General features: G+C 29.1%; 1 protein-coding gene and 2 pseudogenes across 1 annotated transcript; all 3 read left to right on the forward strand.

Annotated features, from left to right (window-relative positions):
* The first annotated feature begins 7,573 nt into the window (after nucleotides 1–7,573).
* On the forward strand, nucleotides 7,574–10,223 carry LOC113850796 (annotated as a pseudogene).
* Nucleotides 10,224–10,302: 79 nt separating this feature from the next.
* Nucleotides 10,303–15,602, forward strand: LOC113850797 (annotated as a pseudogene).
* Nucleotides 15,603–23,378: 7,776 nt separating this feature from the next.
* LOC113851418 (salicylic acid-binding protein 2-like) lies at nucleotides 23,379–25,273 on the forward strand. The gene is made up of 3 exons (XM_027481884.1): nucleotides 23,379–23,804; nucleotides 24,490–24,621; nucleotides 24,986–25,273. Exons 1-3 carry the CDS (start codon nucleotides 23,379–23,381, stop codon nucleotides 25,271–25,273), a joined length of 846 nt encoding a protein of 281 aa, XP_027337685.1.
* The last annotated feature ends 1,997 nt before the right edge of the window (nucleotides 25,274–27,270 follow it).

A 27,270-nucleotide genomic window follows, 5' to 3' on the forward strand; every position in this document is an offset into this window, starting at 1 on the left:
TCTGCACAATAATTAAATCTTTTAAAGTCAAATTATTCTGAATTGAAACAAAATCTAAAATTTCAAACTAACTACACAATTAAGAATATTAATATAATTTTTATGGTATTTTTAAGTTTATTGAGTACTTTACTACTTATTTATTAACAAAAACTATACTACAAATATAGTCAAATGTGGATTTATCACTATCCACCAAAAGACCGAAGAGACACTAGTCATCCCCGTGTCATCCATCTATCATCGCGATATCATCGAAGTCAAGATCATCATCTGATTCAAGATATAGATCACCTGAGTCTGCAGTAACTTGTATACCAGCAATCCGCTTAAACGTCCATCGAGATGGTCTTCTAAGATGAACGTGATCATGATATGTAAACAGATAGGTTAAGGCTATTGTGGTTCTCATAATACCAGAGAATATATATACACAAAGGGTATGATGTATTCTACTTACAAGAAAATCAAAAGGAAAACTATAGGATAGTTCCATTTCCATCATAATAATATCCCTAGGCACATCATTAACATGTACAGCAATCCTAAAATAACATAATCTCTAATATTTATTAAATACATAATTAAGTCTATTAATTACAAAACTATCTAGAAGTCTAATTCTCTCTGTAGGTGTTGTCATCTTGGTTCCCTAAAATATTTAAGTAAGGACGAGTCTCTATTTTTTTATTACTAAGCATACATTCATAAGTAAAACAATGATACAGATAAAGAAATAATACAATCATCATTTAGCAAGATCAATCTAACTTATTCTACTTAGGTCCATTACTACTTAAGACTTTCATTTCTCGCTTTCATTGTCCCTAGGATCTCTTGAGGTCTTTCTTAGAATAGATAGTTGTTGGATAGTCGCAGCTACACAGATATAATGTGTGTCGACTTGGCCCCTTTTAGCAAAAGTATAATTAGGAATATTAGTTAGGAAACAAGTGTAAGGCTTGTGGTGCTCCTACTCTCATTTGTTTTGTGCAATTCAAGAGGAGCATCCACCACCCTCATTTCTCAAATACTTCTTAGTCATCCCCATCTTTTATATTCCCAGTATATCTCTGAACTATCCATAGTTGTCCTTGTCATATTCTTTTCTTATTTCATTTCTCTTTCCATATTTTCTATCTCATCTCTCTATACTTTAATCCAAATCATTAATACATCATACATCAATCAATCATTGCTGAGAGTAGATCACCCTCGGACTCAGTCTATAACATACATGTACATACACTCAAAGTAAGAACTATATACATCATTAGACACCACACACACATGCTTCAAACATAATAAAAACATGTTCTCATCCAGCATATACTAAAAATCACACATTTCATCACAACATTTTCATAAATACAACACAACAGTTTCTTAACAACAAGATAGAACTCTCCTTACCTTAAAAGACAAGTTTGGCGAAGAAAATAAGAAAGGATGGTTCACGGACTAAGGTAGTTCTACACCTTACAGAAAGAGTATTCTTTGAGTAACGAGGAAATAGAGAAGATATAAGTAAGAATAAGGAGTTCGAGCTCTGAGATACTCACAATAATTCTGTTGAGTAAAAGTTTGAGCTCAAATTAGGTGTAGTTTTAGAATTTCCAAGGCTTTGCTTTAGAATAGGGAAGAAAGACTTCAGAGGAAATGATAGAGGAACGTAAATTTTGAAATGAAAATGAAATTTCCATGTTGAAAATCTCTTAAATACCTCTCAGCCTCGTGCGCTCTCGCTTGAGCAAGAAACAACTTGCTTAAGTGACAGATGTCTTGCTTAAGCGGCAGATATCTCGCCTGAGCGAGATATGCAGACAGTGGTCTCATCCACTATTTCTTGATATGCTCACTTGAGCAAGCTTTATCTCGCTTGAGCGAGATGGCGTCCAGAGAGCACGATATTTTTCCTGTGAGTCCTCGCCATGAGCGACTCAGCTCACCTGGGCGAGATCCCAGCTCGCCTGAGAAAGATCACTCTCGCTTGAACGAAGTAACAGTTGAGTTAATTCTATCCTATCTCGCTTGAGCGAGATTTCCTAAAACATCATCTTTCTGACCACTCAGTCTCGCTTAAGCGAGATTTCTTGCACCACTTTCTTTTAAAACTCTTCTTAATTCACTCCTAACACATCCTAATGTTATTTAACATAGAATAAAACATCATTTTCTAAATAATGAAAAAGAGGGTGTTACATAGTCCACCCCATGCTGTTAAGAGTAACCTTTGGCCACTAACCTGACCTTATACTTGTACACTTGACCAATCTCATTCAACTTAGTCTTATAGATCCATTTAACTCCTATCTTTTTGCTTCAGCTGGTAAATTTCCCATGTCTCATTCTTCACAATGGAACTAATTTCAGCATCCATAGCCTGTCTCCACTTGGAGCTTTTTACAGCAACTTCAAAACTTTCAGGATCTGTGCAATCTATCAAGGCCATCTTTATTGCATCTTCAGATTCTAAGAATTCTTCTCCATCTACATAATCTCTCATCCAGCCAGATGGGTGTCTATTTCTGCCTCTTTCACCATTAATCACCTCAGTTTCCTCATGTTGTGACTGATTCCTTTCTTTGTTAATAGATTCACTATCTGCCGTACCCTTTTCTTCAAATTCAGTAGTGGTTTTTGTATCTCCACATTCCAAATCTTCTATTAGTTCTTCTCTATGACTGACATTCTAGTTCCATTGAGTGTCTTCCTCAAAGACCACATCTCTACTTAACACAATCTTCCTTGTAATTGGATCATAGAGCTTGTATCCTTTAGATTCTTCACTCATTCCTAACAAAACATATTTGCAAATTTTGTTTTCCAAATTGGTTCTCCTTGCATCTGGAATATGTACATGAGTTACACAACCAAACACTCTAAAATGCTCAACTGAAGGTTTGACAACACTCCAAGCCTCCTTTGGTGTTTGATTCTTCACAACCAATGTTGCAGATCTATTCAGTACATATGCTACCTAGTTTATTGCTTCAGGCCAAAAGGACTTTGAAAGCTTCTTCTCTGATAACAAAGTTCTCACCAAGTTCATGATGATTCTATTCTTCCTCTCAGCTACCCCATTCTGTTGAGGGGTGTAAGTTGTTGTTAACTGCCTTTTAATTCCTGTTTTATGATAGAATTCATTAAACTCCAATGATGTGAACTCTCCTCCCCTATCAATTTTGAGGCACTTAATCATCAGACCAGATTCTTTTTCAACAAGGTTCTTAAAACATTTAAAGTAGTGAAATGCCTCTAATTTCTTTGTTTAAGAAATAAATCCATGCCTTTCTAGAGTAATCATCAATAAGGCATAACAAATACCTTTTTTGCCTATTGGAAGATGGAGTGATAGGGCCACAAATATCTGCATGAATCAATTCTAGTTTCTGTTTTGCTCTCCATTGACTTTTCTTTGGGATGGGATCTCGATGTTGCTTTCCTTTCATACAATCTTCACACACCTTTTCTGCTATAGATAATGAAGAGGGAAGGCCTCTAACCATTCCTTTGTTTTTTAAAATTTTTAATCCCTTGTGACTAATATGTCCATATCTGTGATGCCATAAAGATGAGAGATCCTGAGTAGAGATGTGAAAGCATGAATCTTTTTTGTTTCCAGATTGAGCAAACAGAATGAACATTCTATTTGTTGTCATATTAGTCTCTAGAATCAAGCCCTTATCAGGATGATACAACTTGCAGGTTCCTAACTGAAACATTATGGTTAAGCCTTTTTCTTGTAGCTGCCTTATACTCAACAAATTGTTCTTGAGTTCTAGTACTAAAAACACATCAGTAATTACGTGAGTGACTCTTTTAATGTTCAGCCTAACACTTCCTTTTCCAGTCACCTTCATTCTTGTGTTATTTCCAAGCTTTACATGTTGCTTGAAGGTGTCATCTATTTCTTGAAACCAAGATTTGTTTCTAAACATGTGATTTGAGCAACCAGAATCCAAGAACCATGCATTTGTTGTTTGCACATCATGTAAATCATCAAGAGCCATCAACAAAAGCTCTTTTTCTTCATTGAATGCAGCATAATTGGCTTCTTTATCCCAATTAGGATATTCATACTTATAATGCCCAAGTTTGTGACATTTAAAACATTCAATTGTGGCTCGATTTTTCCTTCCTCTTCCTCTTCCTCTTCCTCTTCTTCTTCCTCTATAGCTGGCTCTACCCCTACCTCCATTGTCATTTTTTTCTTCAGAACTTGCTTTAAGTGCCTGCTCCTCTTTATGTTTCTTGTGAAATTTCTGCTCATGAACTATCAAAGAACTCTGAAGTTCATCAATAGAAAGAGAGCCAATATCTTTAGACTTCTCAATTGAGCAAACTATGTAATTGAATCTGTCAGTTAAGGATCTCATAATCTTCAATAATTATTACATCCTGCATCTGCTCTCCATAAGTTCTCATCTTGCTGGCCACACTCATGACCCTAGAGACGTAGTCAGTTATGCTTTCACCCCAATTTTATTTCAAGGATCTTGAATTCTTTCCTTAAACTTTGAAGAATTGACCTTTTTACTCTTGCATTGCCTTCATATTTTCTTTTCATCAAGTCCCATATTTCCTTTGATGTATTCTTTTGCAAGATTGTTTCCAAGATTGTCCTATTTATGACTTAAAACAAGTAATTCTTGACCTTCAAATCTTTCAGTTTCATCTCATTGCGTTTCTTTTGCTGATCTTCAATAGCTGCACCTCTCTTTTCTAAATCTTCAAATCCTGTTTCCACCAAGCTCCAATACTCCTTGGATCTTAAGAAGTTTTCCATCAACATACTCTAATGGTCATAATGACCATTGAAGCGAGAAATTGTTGGCTGTACAAAACTGCTATCATTTGCATTTGACATTCTCTCTATCACATATTCAACTCACTTTCTTCAAAGGCCCCAATAGGAGCTCTGATGTTAGAATGTTAGAATGTGGAGAAAGAAGAAGTATAAACTGCTATTATACTTTACATCTTATTCATTAACATATGAAATTCTCTTATAGAGCTACAAGGAAGCCCAAACAACTAACCAACATTAAACAGAATTAACAAACAAATTACAGTAATTACCATAACAAAAAATATGCTAACACTAAAAATGTTCTGCTTCTTACTTTTGTGACCAAATTTTTTCCAATATAAGTGGTTCTTTCTTAAAACTCAATCATTTTCAAACATGTTATTAACAGTTAAAAGAGAATGCATTAATTTGAAGAGGGGGTAAGTGCATTAAAATTAGTATATCATCAAATTTCAATCATTCTAAGTAATGAATTTTATATCCATCATCCGAGTTTATCATGTTCAGCCAACTTGTTTCAAACGATTTTCATGAGTTTCATTATCAATAATTTTGTTATCCATCATGTGATGCATCAAAACACGTCATTTAAGTGCTATGGAGATTTGATGGAAAGAACAAACAAAAATTATAATTGGAAATCTAATCGATTTGGGGAGTTTTTGTTATATTAGCTAAAGGAAAGAGCAAAGGGTGCCTTGATGCGTTGATGGACACCCAACATTTCTTCTTCAATGAGCCCAATAAGCGTCCAACATGTTGTTTGGATCCAAATTTATGGAATCTCATATGTATTAATTATCCCCACTTGAAGTAAATATTTTCAGTTGAAGTAGTGATTTTGTTGATGTAGTTCATGTTCTAAATTATATTCTTTGTTATAATACATTCATTATATAAATATTTTTAATATATAAATAAATTACATTCGCATCTCATGAAGTTAACCAAATTTCACCTAATATTTTTTTTATATTACACTAATATTTTAATTATAGCATAACACTATATCTTTTTTAATCACACAAACCACATTTAATTTCTTGTACAATTATATGAACCACAAGTCAAAGTTATGTAAAATAAATAACATCAAGTTAACTTTTTTTAAACTTCAAAGAATGTAAATGTAACTTACCCTACTATGAAAAATTGTTATTTAGTCTTTTTATTTTCTTAAAAAATTTCAATTTCTTACTTTATTTATGTATTTATTTAGTTTTCAAATACGTTATGTATATTTTTATTTTTTTTTGTATTGATACCCTTTCAAAATTAATTATTTTCAATTATTCACATAGAGTTTCTTTCAAAATTTGAATTTAATGTAAAAGAAGTTGTAACACCCTTAATGTTTTTTCTTTTACATTCTTGCTTTTTTATGTTGGTTGATTGTACATATTGTTTGTAATTAGAAAATTTTTTATGGTGTAAGTTGCAGGGAACGAGACTGGGTGTTTTGGACTAGGTGATTCTAGAGCATTCTCGCTCAAGTGAGATGAATCTCGCTCAGACAAGATAAGATAAAGTTATCTCAAATGTTCTCTCGTCCATGCGAGATGGAGCTCGCTCAAGCAGCCTCGAAAGAAAAATTAAGTAGCTCTCTGGACCTTTTCTTTCTCAAGTGAGAATATCAGAAAAACTGAAGAAAAAAAATTCCTTTGTTTAGTTTTCTTGTTCAAGCGAGAAAGGACTTGCCCAAGTAAAGATGAGCTCGCTCAAGTGAGAGCACGCATGATTTGAAAGGTTTTTAAGAAATTTTAACTCAGAAAACTTGCATTACATTCAAAGAAATATGTTAGTTTTGTTCTTGATGACTTGAATGAAATGTTGTATTGAATTAAAAGGTGCCCGACGTTGGGCATGATTGCTTAATATATAATGTAAAAGTATATTTGAATAAAATAGAAATAGAAATGGATGAAAAGTATGTTATCATAAAAGTGACAAGTTTATATTATGATTGAAAATAAAGAAGAGTAAAGTCATTATGAAAAATGAAAAGTGATAAGGATAAGTGTGGATAGTTTAAAATATGCTAGAATGTGAAAGACGAAGAATTTTGAAAATTTTGAAAAAATAAAGGTAGTAGAAGTTTTTCTTTGATTTGCACATAATTAATAAGAGTAAAAATATCACAAGTCTCACACTCATTTCTCGACCTAAACTCCTAACTATGGAAGAAAAATAATTTACAAAATTTAAGTTATCAATCAATTTTTAAGGTTTTGTTTTATTCAAATGTTTCCTTTATAAAATTATATTAATATCTAAACTATAATGCAAATATGAAGTAATAGACTTTTTAAATTTTTTTATAAATTTTACAATTAACTGTTTAACATTATTATTATTATTTATTAATAATATCTAAATTTATTAATAAAATTTGTATATGATTGTTTTTACAAGTTAAATACAATAATTAATATGACTATAAATTAAGTCTTTTATAAATATATATAAGTTTTTATCTAACGGTACTCGTTAAATAAAAATTTAAATATTTAATAATATAAAAGTATTCACCATATTAATTGTAATTATAAAATATAATTTATATAAATTATAATTCAAATAAAATCAATTTAAAAAATAAATACTTTATACTGTACTCAAATTTTAAAGAGTATTATATACTCTTTTTAAATAAGAGATTATGATTTTTTTTTAATATTTTAAAGATAAAAGAGTATTAACTTTTTCTAGCTAAACAATAATTCTACTATCTATTAATATTAACATAACATAAAATTAACAATGATGATTGTTTCATGTGTAAGAGAAGTAATAAATTCTCTCAATTACATGAGTGCAATAGATTTTATTTAAAAAAATATACACATATTCTAAAATGATGTTTAATATTTATATAAAAATTGAATATAAAAAAATTAATATAAATTTATATTTGTAGCTTTATTCAGTTTAATTTTGAATATAAGAGTTGAAAATCAAACTGAATAATATAAAAAATGTAATCGATAATTTTGAATTAATATATTAAAATAATTTGCATCAATTATTTAATTCAACTAATTAAATAATTTTGAGTTTTTGAAAAAATATATTACAAACATTATCTAATCTTAATATTTTATTTGTTAAGTGAGTAATTATTTTTATTTAAATAATATTATTATATTTTTAAATTTATAATTTTTTTCAAAATTTATTTTTTATGTAAAATAGAATATATAAAAAAATTAACATAAATATTTAAATTAGTTAAATAAATAAATACTTATATAATAATAAAAATGTATTAATCACAAAAAATAAATATTTACATGATATATAAATTAACTATTTATATAAGATTAATATAAAATATATTTATTAATAAAATAAATTACAAAAACTGTTAAATTTTTTATATGATTCAAATGAAATACATAAAAATATTTGTTTCATGAAAAAATATTTATATTTAAACCATAATATATATATATATATATATATATAAATTTATTTAGTTTAATTTTAAATATAAAAATTAAAAATTAAATTAAATAATATAAAAATTTATAACTGATAACCTTAAGTTAATATATTAAATTTTAATATTTTATTTGTTTAATTTTAATATTTTATGTGTTAGAGGGAAAATTATTTTTATTTTAAATAATATTATTATATCTTTTAATTTATAATTTTTTATTGTTAAAATTTTTCTTTTATACAAAATAAAATATTAAAAATGTAATATAAATATTTATATTATTTAAATATATATATTATTCAATCACTTCCAAACCAAATCATGCAACATCTTCTCGAAGCCTAGAGGTCGAGACACTCCGACTTTGATATTCCCAATGTCATTGTCAAGGTTAAGCTCTCTCTGTTCCCAAGTTTCCTCCTTTACTTCTCTGCTTTCCTTCTTCCTCACTCCAAACCCGATTCATTCACAATGTTGATGTTGATGATGCCGTTGCCTCGTCCAATCGCATGCTCAATACCCGTCCTTCCCCATCCATCATTCAATTTAATAAGATTTTGGGATCCCTCGTTAAGAACAAGCAATTCCACACTGCTATTTCCCTTTTTCAACTATTGAAATTCAAAGGAATTGAGTCAAACATTTTTACTTTTAACATTCACATCAATTGTTTATGCCAACTGCTTCATCTTTTTCGGTATTAACCAAGATCTTCAGATTGGGTTATCAGCTACAGTAACCTTCAATACACTCATGAATGGTCTCTGTCTTGATGGCAACGTTAGAAGAGCACTGCATTTGCATGACTGGTAGCTCAAAGATTTCAGATGAACCAAGTTAGTTACGGGACGCTGATCAATGGATTATGTAAAATGGGAGAAACAAGAGCTGCCATTCAGGTGCTTAGAAAGATTGAAGGGCAATTGATTCAGTCTGATGTGGTAACCTATAGTTGATAACCTATGTAAAGATAAACTTTTGACGGAGGCATCTAATCTTTTTTTAGAAATGGTTGTCAACAAAATTAATCCCAACGTGGTCACTTACAGTAGTCTGATTCATGGCTTTTGCCTTCTGGGTCAAGTGAAAGAAACAGTTGATTTGTTATGGTATTGAAAAGAATCAATCCAGATGTTTATACCTACACCACATTGGTTGATGGACTGTGCAAGGAAGGAAATATGAGAGAAACTAGAAATTTGTTAGCTGTGATGATAAAAGATGGTTTGAAACCTAATGTTGTTACTAATAATATTTTAATGGATGGCTATATCTTAGTTAATGAAATAAAGAAGGCCAAATATGTATTCAACAGCATGATTCGAAATGGAGTAACCCCTGATTTGCATAGCTACAGCATAATGAGTAGTGGATTATGCCAAGATTAAAATGATAGATGAAGCCATGGTTCTCTTTAAAGAAATGCATTGCAAAGGTATGGTTCCGGATACAGTAACTTACAATTCTATTATTGATGGTTTATGCAAATCAGGAAGAATTTCTTATGTTTGGGCTTATTGATGAGATGAATAACAGGGTCAACGTGCTAATATAATTACTTACAATTCCTTGATAGACGCATTGTTCAAAAACCATCATTTAGATAGGGCAATTGCAGTATTCAATGAAGTTACAAAAAAGGGCATTCATCCAAATGCATACACATACACAATACTTATTGATGGACTATGCAAAGGGGGAAGATTTAAGGATTCACCAGAGGTTTTTCAGGATTTATTGAATAATGGCTATCATCTACACGTGCCAGCATATAATGCTATGATCAATGGGCTTTGTAAAGAGGGAAAGGTTGATGAAGCATTGTTCTTAATATCAAAAATGGAGGATAATGGTTGCAGTCCTGATCTTATAACATTTGACATAATTATCCGTGCTCTCTTTGAAAGAGATGAGAATGATACAGCCGAGAAACTTCTTCATGAAATGGTTGCTAGAGGCTTGTTGTGAGATTAAAACTAATGCTTTCCACTTACACTTGTTATGGAATATTTCCTCTAGAATGATAGCTGGCTTTTGGTTCAAAATCATGAGAAATCCAGATGTCAAACTTGTGAAGGAATTCTTTTTCTTCTGCTGCATTCTCTACTTCCCTTCCTCCATGGGGATTCCTGATCCAGCAGCAACCACCCTGAAGCCCATTTTCCCAAGCCCATCTAAGCCCTCAATGACAACAATCCCAGCATTCCCACAACAATCTGATGTTGCAGCGTGCCCTCTTACTCTCTCGGATGGGTTCTTTAATAGGATAAAAGAGCATGTGTTGTCACCAAAGATGATGGTGACAAAGAACTGCACCACAGTAGGTACTGTCCAGTGCTTGCAGCATTGTTGTATTCTGCATACTCTTCTACTGCACTTGGCATGGCAGAACATAGCCATAGCCATGCCACATCATCATATGACATGATGCCTATGCTGCCGGATGACTCAGAAACCTGGGTGAATAAGTTGGGAAAGGCTTTGAATGTGAGGGGCTTTTAACTGACAAGGCCTATTAAGACATGTGATATGTATTATTTTTGTGGCATTAGGCTCCACTCCTGGAACTGCCCTGATGCATTTTCTCTGAGCCAAAGTGAAGAACTTGTTGTGGATGGAAATGTGAGAGGGATGGAGAAGAATTGCTTCAGTAGAACCACAAATGTCAATGGTTTCCCTGGTCTTCCAAGTGCTTAAACAGCCTCTATTTGGTATTTGGTGAGTTTTCCTTATTTATAAAAAAAAAAAAAGAAGGTTTCTCTCTAGGATATCTTTTGGTGTTTTTGCTTTGTTCATTGTGAGTTGGAGTTTGACGGATCTTGTTGAGAATTGAAGAAGATCAATATGGTTTGTGTTTCATCCTCATTCATGCTTGGTATTTAGTAAAGTTGTCTCTTTTCTTTTTTCTTTATTGGATGTTGGTTGCTTTCTAAGTTTTTACACAATTCTTTACGCCATTGGAGCTTGTGTGCTCTAAGAAAGTGAAAAGAGCCAATATGAAGTAGTGGAACACTTTGTAACTCAGCAAACATTTTGTCATGTTTAGGGAAAATAACATACCCCACTCTAATGTCTTAAAATCAAGTTGTTAAACGAAAACCTTAACATAGCTAGAAACTACTAAGCACTTGCAATGTGATCTTAGTACTTGAAAATAAGTTGTAGATTGGATTCTTGGTATTAAGATCAAAGTTGAGTTAGTAATTAGCAGCACTGTCTCTCTTTCTCATAGCTTTAATTGCAAAATAGCTTTAATCCCCAAAGCTAATCACCCAGAATCCATTTTAAAAAAAATTCAGGCCTATATCTCTTTGTAACATGAGCGATAAGATTATAACCAAAATTCTTGCTAACAAATTAAGGGACTCTCTTTCCTATTTGATCTTTGCTAATTAGTATAGTTTTATTCTTGGACGGTAAGGGATTGACAATTTCCTAATCCTTCAAGAAATAATGCATTCTTTCCATATCATTAGAGGCGAAAATGGTTTTATGACAGTCAAGCTTGATTTAGAGAAAGCTTATGATAAACTGAGATGGAACTTAATCATAGATATACTTTAATTAAGGTTGGCCTCAACTTTGATATAATAGACCTCATTCAAGCCTTAATTACTTTCCTCTCAATGGTTATTAATTGGCATAACAATTCTACTAGGTCCTTTCAGCCTAGTAGAGGAATTCGTCAAGGGGATCCTATATCACCTATTTATTTGTTTTGTGTATAGAAAGATTTATCCATCTTATTCAAGATAGTATTCTCAAGAATGATTTGGTTTCTTTTTTCCTTTAGTTCTTATGACTTGCATATCTCTCATCTCCTATTTACTGATGATATTATTCTGGTTGCTAAAGTTGATCTCAACTATGTATCATTCAAAACATTTTTACAACCTTCTACTAAGCCTTTGGCATGAAGGCTAATCTTGGAAAGTCTTCCTTATTTTTCTCCAAGAATATTGATCATAGCCTTAGTATAAAAATTAGTAAGTTTATGGGTATTAAGTCATCTCATCAGTTTGGTAAATATTTAGGTATTTCTATTAATCATCATAATCCTTCTAAGAAACAATTCTTCTTTTTAATTGATAAAGTTAAGAAAAAGATCTCCTTTTGGAAAACATCATCCCTCTCCTTAGCTGGTAGAGTTACTTTGGCTCAATCATACCTAATGAGTATTCCCTCTTTGTCATGCAAACTATCACCATTCCTATTGTTGGATACTAGAAAATGTCACTTTATTGGCTGGAAAAAAAATCGCTATAGAAGAATGAGGGAGGAGGGGAGATTAGGCTTTAAAGGTCTTCACATGATAAATAAAGCTTATATAATGAAGCTGTGCTGGAAGATTTGCACCTCTCCTAGTGATCTCTAGATTCAAGTTTTATGTAAGAAATATAAGTTTTTTATTGATCAAAACCTAGGTCTTAAATAGGATAGAAACAGGCCAGGTCAGACCAGACTTTACTTTAAACGGACCTAACTTATAATATAATTATTAGGCCTGAGCTTGATCTGGCCTGTTTAAGTGGCCTGGCTTGAAGCCTATTAACAAGACCTGCTACAAAAAAATATTTTAATATAAATAAAAATAAAAATATTTTATTATCAAATTAGTTTACATATTTTTTTACTTTTCATCTATGTTACTCATAATTATTAAATAATTATAATAATTTTTATATAATTTTATAAATAATTTTTAAAATATTATTTGAGCACTAATTATAAATATTTCATATTAAATAAATTTTTATTTTATTTTTCTTGATTTATTTTTAAAAATTATTAAAGTAGTAAAGATTTTAGTTTTTTTAAGGATTATATTTTATTTATTTAAAGACATCTTATATTTAATAAATAAAGTCATAGTAAATACATAAAATTAATCATAAAAAATAAAATTTACACAATTTATTAAATTAGCTGAAAGAAAATTATTATATTTTAAAAGTTAAATAAATTTAAATTCAATGTAATACATATATATATATATATATATATATATATATATATAATGACAATAATAATAACTATTAAATTAAAGAAAAAGAAAATAATTACAAAATATTTAATTTATTTATTGCATTAATTTGTTATTTTAAATTAACAAATACACGTAAAATTAACAACACTATAACATTAATGTAATATAGAAAAATATTACTGATACAATATTAAAATATATACTTATATATAAAATATAAATTGATAAATTATCTAATAATTTAATTTTTTATTTATGTAAATATTTGTAAATTATTGAATTTTAAATATATGTTAATAACTACAATTAAAGTATTAAAGATTTTAATTATTTTTTATAATAAAGACATCTTATATTCAATAAATAAAATCACAGTAAACACATAAAATTGATAATAAAAAATAACACTCACAAAATTTGTTAAATCAGCTTAAAAAATTATTATATTCAAAAAAGTAAATAAATAATCATTGTAAAAATTATAAATAAAAAATATTTATATTATAAAGTTCAAGTATGCAAAAAAATAACATGAGCATAGTAAAAATTAATAAAATTTATATTTAAATTAAAATAATTTATATTTCTAAACTTTTATCTTAATTAAAAAATATAGAATAAAACTTAATATATATATATATATATATATATATATATAATGACAATAATAATAATTACTAAATTAAAAAATAATTTTAAATTAACAAATATACGTAAAATTAACTACACTATAACATTAATATAATATAGAAAATATAACTGATACAATATATTAAAACATATATATATATATATATATATTATATAAATTGATAAATTAATTAATAATTTAATTTTTTATTTATATTTTTTTGTAAATATTTATTAATTATTAAATTTTGAATGTATATTAAGAATTATATTTTTTAGAAAAAATCTATTTACATTTATATCAAATTTGTGAAAAATAATTATTTAAAATTTGACATATTTATATTTAGGTGTGTTGCTGTGTGCTGTGTATTTGGCATGTAAATTTCTTTTATAGGGGTTTTACTCAAAAAATTTATACTAATAAAAATAAAATACATACTAAATTACAAAAAATATATATTATTGTATATAATTTATTTAAAATTATATTATTTATATTATTTACTATATGGTCCTATTATATATATATATATATATATATATATATTGTATTAAATTTTTTATTAAAATTTTAATTTTGAATAAAATATAATTTATATTTAGAAAAAATTATTTATTATAAAGAAAAAAATTAAACATAAAATATTAATATAATAATTAAATATCAATAATAATAAAATTAAGAATATAAAAAATATATTAATATAATATTATTATTTCATTTTTTTTAATTTTATTTCTTTCAGTTTTGATTGTGTCTTATTTTTGTTTAGAGATTTAATCACTCTTTAACTTATTTAAATGTAACAAATATGATAATTTATTATTTAAAAAGTATAATCGTGTATAAATATTTTTATTTTTTAATAGAATATAATTTCTATTTATTATAATTATAAATAAAAAAATTATAACATAATATATTAATTTAATATAACAAAATTAAAAATATATTATTAAATAACATTATTATTGAAACATATATTGATAGATTTATTTTTAATATATATATATATATATATATATATATATATATATATATATATAGGCTGGCCAGTCAAGCTTAATAGGCTTTGAAAACAGCTTAGGTCTGACTTGTTTACTTAAACAGACCTTAAAAAAAAGTCTAAGTCTTGTTTATTTATTAAAAAGGTCAGGTCAGGCCTAAACCAGGCCAAGCTGCAGGCTCCTATCAGGCGACCTGGCCTGTTTTCATCCCTAGTCCTAAGATAAATAATAAGGTTTATTCTCTTTGGAGAAGTATATCTTCAATTTGGTCTCTGTTCTCTAAAGGCCTCTATTGGGAATTAGGGAATGGTCTTTCAATTAAGTTTTGGAAGGATCAATGGGTCTCTAGCTGCCCTAATATGAGTTCTCATTCTTTGTATCCTATTTCTGAGCAGGATTTGGATATTCTTGTGATTCTATTTACTGATAAACTTAGCTCCCTGCTCCCTGACCACATATGTGAGGAAATTGCTAAAATCAATCCTTCTATTCTCTCTGGTATATTAGATTCAGTTTCTTGTGTCTTGTCTAACAATGGTATTTTTTCAGTCAAAATAGCCTATCAGCTAATTTCTTAGGCACGTCATCCTCCCTCCGTTTATCTTGATGTCTTTAAGCTTGTTTGGAAATGGGATGACCCTCATAAAGTGGCTTTCTTCCTTTGGAAATTTTCCATTGTAGGTTATTTACCAATGAAGAGAGAGCTAAGAGGGGATTGACTGGTATAGCTTCTTGTCTTAGGTGTGGTGTTGGTGATGATTCTATAATGCGTGTTTTAGGTGATTGTTTTGGGATCATTTTATTTTTTCTGATTAGTGGGCTTGGTACTTCTCTACTGGCTTGTTAGCTTGGCTCTAAGGAAACTTGTCTAGCTCTTGCTTTAGCAAGTTTATTAATTGACAGAGACTGTTTGAGTTTATTATTTGGTACCTATGGAAGGATAGGAATCTTTTGTTTTCAATAATTATTCTACTTAGACCTATGTTTTAATTCAAAAAATTATCTGAGTTGAGGATTCTAAGTTTTATTAGAGGAATAGACAGTTCTCACTCCCCACGATTGCTATGGATCAACCTAGGATCAGATGGGTTCCTCCTTCAAGGGGTCAGCTAAAATTAAATACTAATAGGGTTATGTATGGCAATATGAAAGTAGCTGCTTGTTGAGGCATCATCAAAGGTTGGAAGGGTAATTTTGTGTTCTGGTTTTTATTGCTCTCTGGCCTACTCTTTCCTACGAGATAGCTTTTCTTGCAACTCCTTTATCAGTCTACTTGTTAGGTTGAGTCTGATTCCTATGAAGTTATTACTTGTATTCAATATATTCAAAACAATTCTCATCCTTTGTATCATGTAAGTTGTAAGATTAGAGATAGAATTAAACTTGTCAAGTTTGTTAGATTAAGCCACATATTCAGGGAAGCATAATCAATGTACTTATAGGATAGCTAAAATTGGCCTAAAGTCTCTTTCCCCCTAAACTAACCTTATTCTTGAAATTTTCTAAAGATTCTTTACCAACTTCACACTTAGACATATTCATAGGTTGAAGATTAGAAACATTATCCCCACTTACTCTGTCTTGTTTTGGGATTATTTTAGGTTTATTAGCCTTTTTAAGGTAGCTGCCTAATTTGGATTCTATTGAAATTATTTTATTGGCTTTAGATTGAACTTGGTTATTATGTAGAGGCTCAGTTACAGACTCCCTATTATTATTAGAGCTAATATATATAGTTAGACTAAGGTTGTTTTCCTAATCCATTTGAGGTTCTTTATTACTTAAGACATCAAATCTTGAGCTAGAGGCATACTCCCTACCTTTCCCAACAAGGTTGGAATTATCTACTATTTTAGATTGTCTTAGTTTCTTTCTCATTAGTTTATTGGCCAACATCTATGGCCCAAATCTATTTTGGTCTTTCTCGACATTATTTTGAAGGAGCTCTCACCAATGACCTCATAATTACTAGGCTGAATAGCAGAATCATTGCTCTCCTCCATAGAACTGAACTCAGTGTTATTTTTAGAGGGTGGAAGAGGTTCAACACATTGCTCTTGCCTTTGACAATATTTTTTACACTACGTCAAAAATGATTTTTTGGAGCGTTAACTTAGATAGCGATTAGTAAAAATCGCTTTGTAACTATATATTTAGAAAGCGGTTCTCTATTAACCGCTCTCAGATCTATACTTCTGAGAGCGGTTAATAGAGAACTATTCTTAGATATATACTTTTGAGAGTGGTTCTTTGTTAACTACTCTCAGAACTATACTGTTGAGAGCGGTTCTCTATTAATTGCTCTCTAAAGTCATTAAAGTTGTTTATAAATGAAACATGTTCAATGCATTTCTTCTTCTTAGCTAATAAAGTTGATCTCTTTTACTGTAAGCTTTGTTTGTCTTCTCTGATCTCTTATGTTCTCTTCGTCTTTTCTTACTAACAAATTAATTTTTTTTTTCACTTCCGTAGGTACCTCTTTATTCTCTATTTGTCTGCTCTCTACATCTTTTCTGTGCTAACAATTAGTTTTTTTTCATATCTGTAGGTACCTCTTCATTCTTTGTTAGTTTGCTCGCTTCATATTTTTTGCGCTAACAAATTGGTTTTTTTTTCACATCTGTAGGTACTTCTTCATTCATTCATTCTTTCTTCTTCTCTTTGTTAACGGTAAATCATTCATTCTCTGTTTCTTTCTTTTTTCTCTTTATTAAAGTTAAAAATCATCCTACTAATTTGTTCCTTTTTTTTTTCGTTTGGTTCATGCAGGTGTGAACTATTTGGTTAACACCAAACATATAAACTCAAGATTCAATTTTGATTTGCGATAAAAATGAAGAAAACTCACAAAGAAATCAATTCCAAATTTTGATTTAAACATAATAATAAATCAATTTAATTTTGCAGCAGAAAACTCAAAAAGAAATCAATTTCAAATTTCAGATTCGTGGTCTACATTTATACTTTAGAGAGCGGTTTCACATAGAACTGTTCTCTAATCTTACACCTATATTTTTGGGAGAGCGGTTCCGCGTGAAATCGCTCTCCAATCTTAACCGCTCTCTTAAATATAACACATTAGATAACACAAGATTTTAGAGCAGTTCTAAACACTCTCTAATTTAAAACAAAATCACTCTCAGATCTTCTACCTTAAACTCTTGTCCTAGCAGCTTAAATGAAGGAATAACTTTTCTTTTTAAATCTAACACAACACAAGTCTTAGCAAATCTATCCCTAGACAGTAAAGATGTATGGGGTATATTTTAAGCATAGACCTTAGGCAAGTTTCCACTTGTACCAAAAACTTTTTATTGTACAGTTCTAGTGATAAATTAGGTATTCTAACCCAAACTGCTATCTTTCTAAGATCCCAATCTCTTGACCTAAATAGAGGCCTCCATCTTTGGGCCAGGAGATAAATGATCTAGGATGAGTCATGGCCTATTAAACAAAGCCAGTTTATAGTATTCACTATTATCAAACTTGACAAGGAAAAATTCATTATTTAAATCCAAAACTTTAAAGACATGTTCTTTCCCTATATGGTTATTTATTTATTGTATTAAGATAGTTAAAGTTAACAGATCTGCCTAGTAATTTGACTATTAGGGTCTGTTTCCATGGGGAACACCATTGTTTGTAACTTCAAGTTCAGGATATGTTACTTAGTTATTTTTAGGGCTTACAATCAATTCATCATTTTCAGGGGGAATATTAAACTCTTCAATGACCATTTTAACAATATCATCATCCCAGGGATCATACTAAAATCCCTAGATTCTAACATTTTAGCTTATACAAGATAGGAAGAGGTAAAATATGATCAGATAACACCTGTGTTGCGGGATCATACTAAAATTCCTAGATTCTAACACTTTAGCTTATACAAGATAGGAAGAGGTAAAATATGATCAGATAACACCTATGTTGCGGGGTCTTCATCAAACTTATCTTCTTGCAAGCTCACTTGAAGGTTTTCAACTGCAATATCTTCTTGCATGTTTGTTTAGTTGTCCTTATTCTGAAACAAAACATCGACCTTCACCTTTTTCTTGCTTCGATCTACCAAATCTTACTCCTCGTTAGACCTTTTCTTTGCCTCTGAGTGCTCCATCTTCTTGAGCCACGAAGATAGTGAGCTTCCATAATGACAAGCCTCCCTCTGAGTGTTGTCCCACAAACCAGAGCCTAAGGGTTAGAAAGCCCTAGCAGAGCTTCGCAGTGCCCCTCCTACAAGATAGTTTCTTGAAATCCTAAATTTATGCTATTCCTATTTTTATAATTTTTTTAATTTATAAATAAATTACACTCACATCTCATGAAAACTAACGAAATTGGTATTTTATATAGATAAATAACTCAAAATCAAACGTAAGAGTTGATTATAGGAATTTTTTTTTTTTTTATTTTAGTCCCTAAAATTATACATATCACTTTAATCTTAATTTCAGTAAAGGATATTCAATTTAACTCTTAATGTTAGTGTATAGTATAATTAAAGAAATTAAAGTGAATAATACTTTGCAATTTTATCAAGTAAAATAAATATTTTACAAATTAAAATGATAAGCATCTATAACTAAAGAGCTAGTAAAGTTTATTCCATAAAACCAAATTACTACAAAGAGATACCTAATCCAAGAAATAAGGAAGCACGAATAAGGGGATGTTTAAAATAGGGTTTTCTTGGTTGAGTTTAAACTCATGCTTTCTTATGATTTTGCTAATTGATGATATTGATTAGGTAAGGAATGATGGTGTTTGGATTATATGTATTTGGTAAAGCTGTGAAAATGGGCTAAAGCCCTGAGCCTTACCTTATTAACCCTATATATAGCCCTATAATTTTTAAAGTCCTATAGTTAGTGGGTTTATATTGGTCCTAAACCCTAAAATGAAGAAAATAGTGGGCTGAGGTCAGAGTTAGGGTTGGGCTAACCACTTATTTTATAAAGTAAGTAATAACTATTTTATCAATTTTTTTACAATATTTATTAAATTATTTTATTTAAATAAATTAAAAATTATATTTAAAATATAAAAACTTTTTTTAAAAATATAAAACTATTTATTTAATATATTAAAATTTTATCATAAAAATAATATCAAATATAATTATATTATAAAATTAAATAAAATTTAAATATATCCATAAATCTCTAAAGTTATCTAATCATATATTAATGTTATAAATGGTTTATAAAGTATTATATAAAATTTTGTAATTATTAGTTTACAATAATGATTTTTTTTTTTACTAGATTACTCATGTCGTTGGTCAGTTTAGATGATTAAGTATTTTAAGATTTTTTACACGTTTTACATTTCATTTTATCTTTGTGACCTTTTAATTTATTTTTTCTCCTTTTTTACTATATCTCTTACTAACTTTCTCTTGTTCCTTTGAATACACACCCTACTCCAAAATGAATATATAAAAACGTCTTTTGCCTTCCCAAAATTCACTTTACAGTGGTAACTAGTTGGACGAATATTTTACGTCTTTTGCTACCTTTTAATTTTTTTTTACTAGAAATTATGTGATTTTTAAAAATTATTATATTATTAATCATTTTTATATAAAAATCATTAAAAATATAATTTTTTTTAAAAACTAGATAAACTAAAATTTATTATCATCACTGTTACATATAAAGTTATTTTATGTAACTTATTTTTTATTCTCTTATTTATTTAAATATATATATATATATATATATATATATTTACTTTTTCCAACAATACATTTTTTAATCTTATTTTTCCTTTTTATTTTATTTTTTTATTTTTTCCTGATGTAATTGTAAACCATTAAACTAACCAAAGTAAAAATATAATAAAAAATATTTTTGACGTTCAGGTGAGTAATAAGACGTGTTAAAAATTATGTTAGAAAAATTTAAATTACAGTAAATAGTATTCAAGATACATAATTAATATATATATATATATATATATATATATATAATAAAAATGATAACTAATAATTTTAGCACCTTTAAAATACTAGTTAAAGAATAAAAAATAAAAATATTTGTTGAAAGAATATTATTTATATAATTTTTTCTTTAATATTATTTTTGTCATATTTTTTATAATTTTTTAATAATTAATACTTATTTGGTAAATAATATTTAATAAATAACATATTAATTAAGCAAAATTTGTTTTTTTATCTTCTACTTTTAAGAAAAATTTCAATTTCATTCTCTAATTTAATTTCATTATTTATGTTCTATTTTGTTGTTATTGCATTAATAATTAATTATGAAATTAAATTTGAGTTGAAAAATTGCAATTGTTAAAATTTTTTGATCCTAAAAGCCCTAGCTCTAACCCTGATTCAATGGGCTTTTTGGCCCATAGAGCTTTTGATTTATGGGACTTTTTGGCCCATAGAACTTTTTAGTCCTAACCCACTAGGACTGGGCCAATTGAACTTTTTGACAGCTCAAGTATTTAGATATATACCTGTTTAAGCGTATTACTCATAATTAATAAAATTAATTAATTAGTTTAATCCCTGATAAGATAGATTCAACCTCAAAACATATAGCATTTGCGTTATCATTGGTGAGACCTTGTCATCTCTTTGGTGATAATAAAATATTATTGAAAGAAACAGCAATTACAAATGACAAAAATGGAAAGATACCCAAAGTTTTCATCATCAGCAAAGGAGACTATTTGTTGACAGAAGATTCACAAATGTGGATGGTTGAGAGAATTGCTCCCTTTGCTGAGGATAAAATGAGAAAAGATTCAGATCACATGGTCATGTTTTCCAATCCAAAACAACTTTGTTCCATCTTACTAGAAATTGCCCACAAATACTGATTTTTATTTGTTGATGTGTCGTGTACAACTTGTACTCTTTTTCATTCTCTATTCTTTTCATATGGAATTAACTATGTTAAGTAGACTATTGTTTTAACGTTAAGGTATCATTCATTACCAACTCTTTTTATTTAATAATTTTTATGAGTCTTTATAATAAAATTTGATTATAAAACTTATTAGAATAAATTTAAAAAGCCCATTTTAATAAATCCACCCTAAATACACAAGGTAAGCCACAAGTGAAAAATATAATAGCTTACCAAGGCTAGAAGTATTATTCAATAACATGGAGCAAATTAAGTTATGAAATTAATATAATAACCTATAATGAATAATGATGAATCATGATATATTAACGTGGTTAATGACTAAATGCAAACTTAGGCCGGAGCTATGTAGCAATGTGTTTAGGGATTCTGCTAAAGCATGCATGCATATTCATCATTCAATTGTGTAAGTTATTTCTCCTTTGCCATACAAGTACTTCATTTTTTATCATCAAATAGCATTTATATATGTTTTATTAGATTATAAATGAGACTCGTTAAATAAATAATAATAATTTGATAAGACAGATATGATATTATATAATTAAACTTTATCTTTACAATTTTTAATTAAAATATGTTAATAATATATTAGTTTACATTATCATGAATTATAAATTCTTATATATTTTTAAAATATTGTATAATAACTACTTTAAAACTCATATTTTCATAATGTTTGGAAATTATACAAAAAATAGGAGAGAAAACATAACTTTTTTAGATTGAGTTCAAACTTTTATATTAACATAATATCAAAATTAATCTCAACTCTTAACGTGCAAAGCTTCCTTATTTGTTTATTCATCTTCTAGGTCCTCCCTACGCTAGACTCTGAAACCAAAAATTAGCTTCGTGAAAATCCGTAAGAATTTAAAAAAAATAAAAAATAAAAAATCTAACACACTAAATTGCTACAACTAAACTCACCAAGTTAATGGACCCAAAAAGTTAAAAATCACCAAATTAGATTACTCTAATCATAATTAGGAAACTCACCACACCTTTTATTTTTCACATCTATTTTATATGTCTTTTAATTAGTCCCGTCGCAGCCTCAATTATTCAATTTCACCGTCCAAACCTCATTTTTACATTGAGACTTCTCGAAACCTTATATCACAGTGTTTCAAAGTATGCGCGTTTTAGTTATGGAATGAAGAATATATGAAACAACTTGGAGTCTATGACTTTGTTATCGAACACCTTTATGAAATAACTTAAGAATATTATTTTTTTTATTAGAATCGGAATCAGGTGATGTTCTTTTTATTATTATATGTTTGCTGATATGTCTATTGTCGTCTGCGATATGATAATTGTTTGGGTTGCTATATCATTGATGTGCCATATGATAATTTTTTAAACAAATATTTACTTTCTTGCTGTCACTTTTGTACTTTTATTTAGTTAATTAATGTCTCGAGTATAAAACCATATGTTGTTTAATGAAATATATGAATATTAAAACCCAAAAGCCAACTCATAATTAAATATATAAAGAACAATTCAATATTAAAATAGTTGGTCAAACACCAATTACATATATAAAGGAACAATGGTTCTCAAATCAATATGTGAAAGATAAAGGTCAAATTTTGGAAGATGTTCAAAAGGGGAGGGAACGTTTTGTTTATTCTGGTGTTATTTTTCCTCTCTTTTTCCATTTGTGTTAAGGGGAAGCACATTGTGCTAGTTCATGGAGCAGGCCATGGTGCATGGTGTTGGTACAATGTGGTGACTATGTTAAAATCTTCTGGTCATAATGTTACAACTTTGGATATGGCTGCTTCTGGCATTAATCCAGAACAGGTGCAAGAGATTCGTTCAATTTCACAATATTATGAACCTTTGATGACATTCATGAAATCTCTTCCTCCAAAGGAGAAGGTGATTTTGGTGGGTCATAGTCTTGGTGGCATATCCACATCTGTTGCTATGGAAAAGTTTCCTGAGAAAATTTCTGTTGCAATTTTTGTCACTGCATTCGTCATTAGTGAAACCCTCAATACCACAGTTGTTAATCAAGAGGTACTTAGTTTTTTTTTTTTCTTTTTCTTTTTCTCCCTTACTTTAATTTAAAGCTGAGTATAATTAGTTTTAATTAATCTGAATCGTATTTTTTCAGAATGTATATTCTTTTTATTGAAATAACGAAAATTGAAATTTGTTTTTATTTAGATAATATTGGCTTGAAGTTAACTTAAAATTAGGTTTGGATATTGTATTTTTTTAGATCAAGATTGATTCACATACTTTAATGATTCTTTGTGTAGTATAATTTATGCGAAATTTTAAACATTTTATTTAATACATTCGATCATTGTTATTTGGGTTATGACTGTATCGAAAAAGTTGAACCAAAAAAACATCATACTAAATTTGAACAAATTTGATTCAAGGAAACTCTTACATGTTCCAAAGGATGTGAGTGCATTGTCTAAGAATTTTAGGGAATGAATTGAAATGTGGAAAACAAGGTTTTGTTTTGAATGGCTTCATTCTTATGTGACTTCATGCAACTATTAGTTTGATATTGCATTAAATTAATTTTGAAAGTTAACTAGCACATTGAAAGTTAGTGAACAAAGAAATATTAGTTTTGAAGATTAGCTAACACTCTTTTTCCTTGATAAACTAAATAAAACCTTCTGAAGAAAAAAACTAGCTAAAACCTTTAAATAAAATAATTGTTTTTTCTTTTTTTGTTGTGTAGCTGGTAAAAAGAGCAGGTTCCTTTTTGGATGCCCAAACTTTTTTCTCTGATGGGCCAAACAAACCTCCAACTTCACTCTTGTTTGGACCCAAACTGCTGGCATCTAAGCTATATCAATTATCACCTTCTCAGGTAATCATTTTTGCTTAATTGAATTTATACCTTTTTAGTTTTAAAAAATAAAATTATTTTTTAGGAAAATATTTTTCAATGTCTTAGTTTAGCTAAGAAAAACAGGTGAATCAAGTTATAAGAAGTTCCAAATCATGATTTAGGCAAAATTTTGAATTTAACTCTGATAAACTGCTAATGTAAATTTATTTATTTTTTATTTATATCAAGCAAACATAAATCATCCTAAAAAACCAAATTCTAAAGTAATTATTATAAATTATAATATATCCCCATCACTAAGATGCATATATTAAGACCCATCACATTATAACAGGTGATTTTTACATATAATGAAGCTATCTTACATTGATAATATGTGTAGGATTTGACGCTTGCATTATCATTGGTGAGACCACAATCTTTCTTTAATGATGATGAAGCATTGTCTAAAGAAACAGCAGTTACTAAGCAAAGAAATGGAATGGTTCCAAAAGTGTACATAATCAGCAAAAGAGATAAATTCATAAGAGAGGATTCGCAAATGTGGATAATTGAGAGAAGTGGTCCATATGCTGAAGTGAAAGTAATAAAAGATTCAGATCACATGGTCATGTTCTCCCAACCAAAGAAGCTTAGTTCTCACATTCTAAAGATTGCGTACAGATATTAAGCTTAATTATTGTTTTTTCCCTTTAATATAGTTTTGTAAGTTTCTTCTTTGGTACCTTCATTTCTTTGTAGTTTTAGAAATGGCATGGGATGTATTGTAATTTAATCTGATTTTTGTAAACAGAAAAATAATTGCATTGAGAGAATTTTGATATAAACTCCAAATGATTTTTAAAGCAATTATTTTGAGAATTTAAGTGAATTCAACCAACTTTTTCCAAATTAGTTGAAATCCAAAATAATTCTCATGCTTTGAGACTCAGATAACAAAAGCAATATTAACATAAATTAAATGTAAATGCATATTTCTTGCTTTTGTACTTAAATTTCTTACAATTTACATTTTAATGCATTTGAGTCCATGTCATTTATATTCAACAATTTTAACTTTAATTTTGTCAAATAATAAAAGATATTTGATCCACTTTTCTTGTGTAAATTTTCTTAAGGGTAAAGACTTGATGAGGTGTAACCATTTCTTATAAATAGAAATGATTTGAGCTTATTTTGCATTAATGTTTTAATTTTGTATTTCAGCTACGCTGACCTTTGTCTACTTTTTTAATCATAATTTTTTCTACAAATATTATTTTTGACTTATTCTAGTTGCATTAGATTCTACACATATAGGGCTTCAAAATAAATATATAGTTTGCTGGATTTGGAGTTATTTTTTATTTTTTATGATTTTTAAAGATGAGGAAGATTTGCTGAAGTTGCCTAGATTTTCAAGTGCTCAAGCAAGAACTACCATACTCCTTGAGAGAGAAATGCAAAATTCATACAAGATTTTTTACTAGTTTTCTCGCTTAAGCGAGAATGGCCTTCGTGTAACATCCTAGTTTTTTTTTATTATTATTGAATGTTGATTGTATGTATGAAATTAATTGAGTTTTGGAGAGTTAAATGGTATAAGCTGCAGGATATCTCACTATAGTGAAACATGGGCTCTCAAAATAAGGTTTTCTGACACTCTCTTATTGTAGCGAGTATTCTCTCACTGCAATAAGGATGCTTTCGCTGTACCTAGAATGACAGACATCAAAGTAAAATTTGTCTGGTTTTTTCGCTACAGCGAGAGAAGGGCTCACAGTAGCGAGAGGTGGCTTGTTTTAGCGAGAATATCGCAAGTCAATGAGTATTTAAAGGTTTTTAATTTAGAAAACTTGGATTATAATCCTTGTTTTGAGCTCTTCCTAGTTCTCTCGACCCCTAACCCTCTCTTCTGAAAAAAAATCACCACCTAAAATCTCAACTCTCCTTCGAATCTGAGCTCAAAAACTCCACCAATCAACTCCAAGTAAGTTCTTGGAGCTTTGTTCTCTCTTTTTGGTTGTTTTCTATGTTTTCCCTTCTCAAAATGCTCTCTTTTGTGACACCTAGGAATAGCTTGGTTCTTTCACCATAACCCTTTACAAACTCTCTTTCAAAACTTCGTTTCATGATAAGGAAGGCTCTATTTTGTGATTTTAAGCATAATAAATATTTTCTACCCATGAGAGTACTTTTGTTGTGAAAGTATGTTTGGTTGATTTAGGGTGTTAATCATATGTTCGAGTAGTATACTTGTTTGGAACTTAGTTCGAAAGTGCTTTACTAAGCACGACTTTTTACTTGAGTGACGAGTTTAGTATGAAAGGGAGTATAGGATAAGTGTAAAAAGCTAAATGGATCTAGTGTGAATAGTTATAGAGATACACTGAGGGTATAGAGTCTGGAGACGATGGGAAATCTCAGGGAAACATAGGGTGATGAGCAACATTCGTATATTTGTACATACTCTTTCTAAGAGCGAATGCACCACATGACCTCACACTCGTTTCTTGACTAGACTCCTGAATATACATTTGCTAAGGGGCCTTTATTATATACGTTGTATTCGTATGCATAGCTTAACTGGCGACTATTTACCTAGTTGTTAAGACCTCAAGAACTGCTAGAGGCATCGTATATTTGTAATCATAGTGCATTGGGAGTACATAAATGAAAAAGGGGAAT

Source organism: Abrus precatorius, unplaced genomic scaffold, assembly GCF_003935025.1.
Source record: "Abrus precatorius isolate BTA unplaced genomic scaffold, Abrus_2018 Scaffold9, whole genome shotgun sequence".
Classification (NCBI taxonomy): Eukaryota; Viridiplantae; Streptophyta; class Magnoliopsida; order Fabales; family Fabaceae; genus Abrus; species Abrus precatorius.